Source organism: Strigops habroptila, chromosome 9, assembly GCF_004027225.2.
Source record: "Strigops habroptila isolate Jane chromosome 9, bStrHab1.2.pri, whole genome shotgun sequence".
NCBI lineage: Eukaryota > Metazoa > Chordata > Aves > Psittaciformes > Psittacidae > Strigops > Strigops habroptila.
Window position 1 is genome coordinate 27,214,600 of NC_044285.2, and position 7,159 is coordinate 27,221,758.

The following is a 7,159-nucleotide window of genomic DNA, read 5'->3' on the forward strand; positions in this document are numbered from 1 at the left end:
TTTGGGCTTTGATGGAAAACAAGGTTGCCCCCTCAGCCCCACCTAACATGAGAGTTTTCAGATGGGCAGAGCTGACTGTGCTCTGGTTGTGGGTTTATAACTTGTATGAAACCAAAGTCCGCGCTCCTCTCTTCCATAGCTATTTATTTCACGAAGACAGTGTTGGCCACTGCATTGCTGCTCCTAACCTGTACTGCTACGAACAGAAGCAGAGTAATGGCTCTTTTCTTCTGGCTCATCAGTGAATCTCTAGCACATCTTCACTGCCACAATTCAGCATCTATTCTTGGACCAAGACAAAGGAATGGAAAACCGCTATATTCATTTCTGCTCTACATTCATTTCTAAAGCACTAGGAAAATCAGCAACACCATTATGGGAAGATACTTACCAGATACGTGGCTGGAAAAAAAAATAAGGAAAAAAAAAAAAACAACCCCAAACGAAAAGACTTTTTCAAATGAATATTCAATTCCACCTACCATGAGTTACTGATTACTGGGCTTTGGATTCAAACAAAACAAAACCAAGAAAACCTGAACTTCAACAAACAAACCCAAACAACAATAAACCTACACATTTCTATTCCTTTCACTTTAAAATAACTGTTATTTGTTTTTCCTCATTGCCATGAAAAAACCTATACCTTTTTTTGAAGGAAAACAACATTTGGGTTTGTCTGAAATTAAAGCTGGACTTCAGGAAGAGGACTTGTAGTAAAGGCACAGGATATGAAAGGTTAGACTCAGGAGAGACACGATACTCTTGATGGGGAAAGAGACCCTGTCTTATCCAGCATTGTGAGACCGAGATTCAAATCCCTTTTTTGTCTAACATTGTTTAAGTGCACCTCTTTCATCTCCTGAGAAAATGTACCAATACTTTAAAATTTTCTGAAATTGGTCTTTTTTGATTTACCCTTTTCAGACTGACCCACTTTGCACAAAGAGCTGAGCCAGAAAGAGTAACAGAGATTGAACCACAGGCTAAAAAGAAAATAATAAATTCTTCTGTTCCTGCCCCAAAAAATAGTCGGTAAAATAGTTCCAGCTAAGTAGTAAGAAATCCAACAAGCATTTATGGGCAAGTGACTTCCAGAGCTGTGGTTTGGGAACACTTATTCAAGAATGGGTAGGGGTTCACACCAATTCACAGAGAGGGAATAAACTTGACCTGTCCTGTCACAGCTTCAAAGATGGACATTGACACTAAGGCAAGAGGAAAAAATAAAACCAAAAGAAGAACAAATAAAGATAAAACACACTTGCAGAACTGTTTCGCAGATCGAGTTGCATTCACAGATTTTTTTTTTTTTTAATTATTATTATTTTTGACTATGTAGAATTGATTTTTTTGGCAATCAAATTATTTTTTAAAGAACAAACTGCCAAGATCTGCTTCTTATAATGCAGTATTCCCTGGTCACAAATGAATGAATTGTTTGAAATCAAGATATATAAAAGAGGCATTTATAATTTGGCAATTATAAGACCAGCAGTGCAGGAATCAGCTGCCTTTGCAATTGTTTTGCTTCAGAGACAATGCATTATTCAAAAGAATAGAAAATGGGTTCCATAATGGGTATAGTAGATTGTGATTGATAGAAGGAGACACCATTAGGATTGAATGTTTTCTGCTCCACGATGATTATGCAGCATATTTATTTCACTGTTCTGTCTTACACTCCTATAAACAAGCTTTCTTTTACCTATTCCCAGACCTAGAATTGTTTTCAGTAATGCTAGAATATTGCTCCTATTAACCATTCAAGGAAACAAAATCTGCACGATATAGGAATGGTTTATCTTCATTATTATCAGATTTACAGTTGTTTACACTGTAGCTATCTATGCAGTCTAAGTATTTCTTTGGGGAAATATTAAATAGTTGGTTGTGATCCTCGGCACCAGTTGACTTAGTTTAAGTAGGAGAGCCAAATTCAGTGGATATCAGCCCACAGAAACCAGGACTGAATCACTCTGGTTTTCATCTGTTTCTGCTTTCCAAGGTGAGCTTTCTTTGACCGTTAGCATTATTATCCAAGACCAAACTTTGCTGAGGAGTTGATTAAATACTTTTTGCAGCTCTTCAAATGTTGGTTTTGGCTAGGCCAAACATGGAAAAAAATAACAAAATATGCCAAGAAAGCCTCTTCTGGCACTGCTAAATCTACTAAACATCTCACTGCTTGAATGCCCAGGATTTCCAAACAAAAACCATGGAGCTCAAATAAACATTCCTCAATAACCTACATAAAGCGATCAGCCATCAGAAGCTTGCCCAGCAGGAGTCATCTGGATTGCTTGTGACTTGCAGCTATTACCATCGATGTGTTATTGTGTAATGTGTGAAATGGGGTTACACCTCTCAGCAATTCCACAGGCTCTTACACTCACTGTTCTTTGCCATACAGAGATTTCCAACTAAACAAACTTCATTTTTTTCCTGTTACATTTCAATAAACATAGCCAGAAAGCTTTCCTGGACAGATGAGATGCTGGGACATACTTACGCCACAATCCCTGAAAGGTGAAACATTTCAGCAGTGAGGTAGGAAAGGTAGCTGTATAGGAAGACAAAGAGTGGCTCGATGACACGGATATCCTTGGTGAATCGCGTGGTAAAGGCTGCAGTCATCCCAAAAATAAGACCTACTAGAACTCCTCCTAGCCCAACCACAAAGAATTTTCCAACTCCAGCAAAAACATCCACAGTTTTGATGGTTGGCATTTCACAGAAAGCTCCAAATAGCTTGTAGAGGACCTGGGTGAAAAAAATTAAAACCAGCTGTTAATAAGATATTCACCAGACATGGCTATATGTAGCAGTGACACTAAAATACGCTGCTGGGATTTCTGACAGTGCAGAGTCAGCATCTTTCTCTGGCAGTTGGGTTCCTACCACAGGAGTGTCGTGGCTGTCACGTGCATTTCCATCTCCATGCAGTCAAAGAGATGTTCACCTGAAAGCTTCTCAGGACCTCAAGCCTGACTCCTGGTCCACTTCTCAAGCCAGAGAAGTGGACCAGGAGTCCTCTGTTAGAAGAAACTGTTGATCCCTTTTCTCTCTGCAGATCTCACATCCCACCTCTCAGCACCAGCCCACCCTTTCTCTGAACATTAAATACTCAAAATAAAGGCTAGTCCTTACCACTGTCACTGCGTCATTCAGGAGCGATTCACCAAAGACCAAAATGTGTAGCTTTTCATTGACGTGTATCTCTTCAAAGACAGCTAACACTGCCACAGGATCCACGGCAGCGATCAGGCTGCCAAACAGGAGGTTGTGAAGCAACGACACGTCCTGCAGGCGAAAGGCTTTCACCTGGCAGATCCCGTACAGGGAGAAGCCAATCCCAAACACGTTCCATATTGTCCCCACGACTGCGTAGAGGAGGATCGTACCAATATTCTCAAAAAAGGGACGGCTGGGCATGAAGTAACCTGCATCAAGGACGATGGGTGGCAGGAGGTAGAGGAAAAAGATGTCGCTGTCCATAACAGGCGGTGACTTGTCATTTAAGCCATAGATGATTCCCCCCATGATCAGTCCTACAAATATCAATAAACAGCTTTCGGGAACAACAGAAGGCAGCTTGTTATAGAGATGAAACCCTGGAAGGGGATGGACAGATTAAAAAACCATATTATCTCACCAGCCCAAACTGGCTAAAAAACACCAAACATGTTCCCATCTTCAGCAGGATATGCCTTAAAGTAGTAGTAATCAATGCCCACAATTAAGGTGAAGTCACTCAATCCAAAATTGGCTACAAGATCTGAAAGATTACTGAAAATACCAAACTTTCTAAGACTACTGAACTTCAGCCTGCATTTCATCATAGTGTAAGGTTAAAGATATACATTTAGGTAATACACAAATAGAAAAACTAAATAATCTGCATAAAAAATGTATTTAGAATTATTTATGATGTAATCTAGTTAGCAGGCCCATCTTCAGTACCAACATAAATAGCAACTGCTAATTTTAAACAACACAGATTCTATACGTAAAAAAAAAAAAAAAAAAAAAAAAAAAATCACAAAAAGCATTCTTGTTAATTATAAAAGGTGCCACTTTTAATATTATTTCATCATTAAAACTTAAAGCTAAAGGCAACATTTAAAACAGTCCAATTGAGAGAGCCTTGTGCAACTCTCAACATTAGAAAGAAATGCTGACAACCACCACAAGCACTTAAGGCGAAATTACTTTCTTTCATTAATGTAATTGAAACAAACCAAAACTGGAATAGGAAAAATAATAATAATAAAACCTGTGATCATTATTACTTCTTCATGCATGTTAATAGAATTGAGATCTCATAATATGAAGAACAGCAAAACAAAGAGACCATTTCCATCAGAAAAAAATTCTGATGTAACTGAATCTCAGAGACTTCTCCCTTCTGAGAAAAATAAATGTGGTAAAATAACTTTTACAGCAGTAATTTAAAAGGAGTATTCACAATTCCTGGACTAAAAATAAATATAATTTCCACTTCCCCATGCCCCATTTTGCAGAGGGAAAGAAAAAAAAAAAAAGAAAGAAAAGAAAGAGAAAAGAAAATATAGGTCCAATACCCTTTCTTAGGTGTCATTACACAGATTGCTTCCTTGACACAGAGAGGTTTTATTTTAGGCTGTATAACTCCCTGCACATGGACTGAATTATTCCTTGCAACTGGCCAGACGCAGCACCATTTTTTAAGAACAAAGCATTTTCATTTGAAGATGAAGATGTCAGTGGACAACCTGCACATAGCGTAGCTGGCAAGCTAATTGAGATTAATGTACACCTTGATACATACTGCAGTTAAGTAAAATTCGTTCTCCTAGAAAGCCTGATATTCTTCCTACTAACAGCAACAGCATGCACAGGTGTGAACTTCTAGATAGAAAATAATCATTTCCAACCTAAAATGCAACTGGGTATTTATTTTCTATGTGTGCAGGATGTCTGGCACACAATCTGTGCATCCTTAGGACTTGGCATATTATCTCAGGCTCCAAGATTGGTGAAGCAGTGAAGCAGAGGCTACTCCTGCCCATGCCATCCCCACAGAGATCCCTGTCCCTCCTCATTCTCTCAAGATGCCTTACCTATTTTGGCCAAGGATGCAAGCATGATCCAGAGAGTGATTTCAAAGGGGACTTGGACATGCTGGTAATCCAGAGAGAAGAACGCGTGCTCTGAGGATTCGTTGCCATGGGCTTCCTCGGCAGCCCAGCTGATATTCTCTGGGATGACATCCTCTAACTGCGCCATCGATGGGGACCCCTGCAGAGCGCTGATCCTGGTGGCTTGGAGGACGGAGAAGAGCAAGGACCCAGCTAGGATAGCAGCTGCAGCCTTGCACCCTGGCCTCTGATGCTCTATTTCCCTTGGAAGCTGCCCACCACAGGGATTTGGACACTGGCTGCTCCCTGTTGGTGGCTCCCACTGCTGCAGCGAGTGGTTGGGAACACTGCTGGAGACTCCGGAGCTCAGCTCACCCTCACTGCACGGGGTTGCGGCAAAGAGAAGAACAACCGCTCAGCCTCACACTGACTCTCCTCCCTAGTCCATTAGTTTCCAGCTGGGAGAACATGCTGGAGAATCGCACCCATTGGCACCACATGCCCAAACAGGCTCCTCCTGCAGACACTTCTTTGAAGAAATGCCTCGTGCACCCTCAGACCAATGGCACACCTATGCATGCTTGAGAAAGAGATAAGTTGCATTTAGTCCTAACTCTTTACATATCTTGGCTTCCAGTCTCTCAGCAACCCTTCTTGGAGGGTGAAGGATGCAGCCAGGCTTTGATGGAACAGGTGCCACATAAAACAGCCTCATCCAGAAATAAACCCATCTTACAGTGGACTTCAGTGGATTTCTCCAGTGTCCACAGAGAGAACACATGGCTGCAACATTACTGATAATCACAGTTTCTGTTTGGTAAATCTGGCAAAGCACCCAGCTTTTTTAGGCTAAATACAGAGCTGCAGCGTTGTGCTGGACAGAGGTCACTTGTGCTGGACAGAGGTCACCTGTGCCGGACGAATATATTTCAACAATTGCTTAAAGCTTCTTCCTATAATAAGGCCTAACAGGAAGAGTTCGCTTCGCCTCTCTTTGCTACTTGAAATGGCATCAAAAACTCAGTGAGCTTACTTAGGAAAGCTGGAAAGACAGAAATAAAATGTTATTTGCAACAGTGTTAGATGTATTAATAACACAGAGATAAAAAAATATATTGAGCCAAACTCGTCCATTGTGGAGTTTCAACAGGGATAAATTTGGTCCGAAGAACACACATAATTGAAGTATGGAGGCCCTGGGCTGTTGCTATACTGATCGATGGCCTATTTGTCTCTCTTCAGCTGCCTAAATGACACCAAAATTGAGCTGCCAATAATAAGCTGGTGACCCACTTCTCTGCTGTAAAGTCAGAGCCCAAGACCATGCAGACTCAGATACCAGGTTTTCAGTACTATGTGAGCTCCCTGTTTCTGATCTGATTTGTAAAGCCAGAGGAGGATAAACTTTCGCAGACAGGAGAGATGCAGCAATACACTCCAAGAGCGTATCCTTTAGCATGGTTAACTTGAATTTAAAGTGTGCACTTACCACACTTACTGACTTTAAAGCAAAGCAACACTCCTCTCATTAAAGCAGTCTTCTAGCAAACTAAGCTAGTGTAAACTTGGTGCCACTTCTCCCTTTGAATATTTTTAAAGTAAACAAAACTGCAGGAGAGACATTTGGAAGAGAGAAATTCCACGGGGGTTTTCTCCACCTTTGTTCCATAGTTCGATTCCTAAGGGTCGGGGATGGGGAGGACAAGAAGACACAAGGAGACGGGATCCCTTGTTACTCTGAAGGAGGGAGAATGCAGTGCTTTTAACAGCAATTAAGAAGTAATTGAGAAATTACTTAGCCAGAGCGAAGCGCAGTGGAGGCAGTTCTGAGCCCCGGCTCACATGCCAAGCCATCGTATTTCCTCTTTCTGCTGAAATACTTGGTGCCGAATTTGATTTTGAAGACTTTTCCATTTAGTGGCATGGAATAGAAGTTTTGCCAACCTCCCATTCTCCTACACCCCAAATGATCCATTTTGAAAACACTAGTTAGTATTTGCTTACATTTACCTTAAGCCAAAAATGAAATGTTTGTATCT

At 40.9% G+C, this 7,159-nt stretch overlaps 1 protein-coding gene across 1 annotated transcript in view; it reads right to left on the reverse strand.

Annotated features, from left to right (window-relative positions):
• LOC115612429 (sodium/hydrogen exchanger 2-like) overlaps positions 1 to 5,268 on the reverse strand; it is a 28,395-nt gene extending 23,127 nt beyond the window's left edge. The window contains exons 1-3 of the mRNA XM_030496619.1: positions 5,103 to 5,268; positions 3,151 to 3,614; positions 2,513 to 2,763 (exon numbers count right to left, since the gene is read on the reverse strand). Coding sequence (XP_030352479.1) covers positions 2,513 to 2,763; positions 3,151 to 3,614; positions 5,103 to 5,268 — 881 coding nt within the window. The remainder of the gene's footprint in view (positions 1 to 2,512; positions 2,764 to 3,150; positions 3,615 to 5,102) is intronic.
• Positions 5,269 to 7,159: the final 1,891 nt, after the last annotated feature.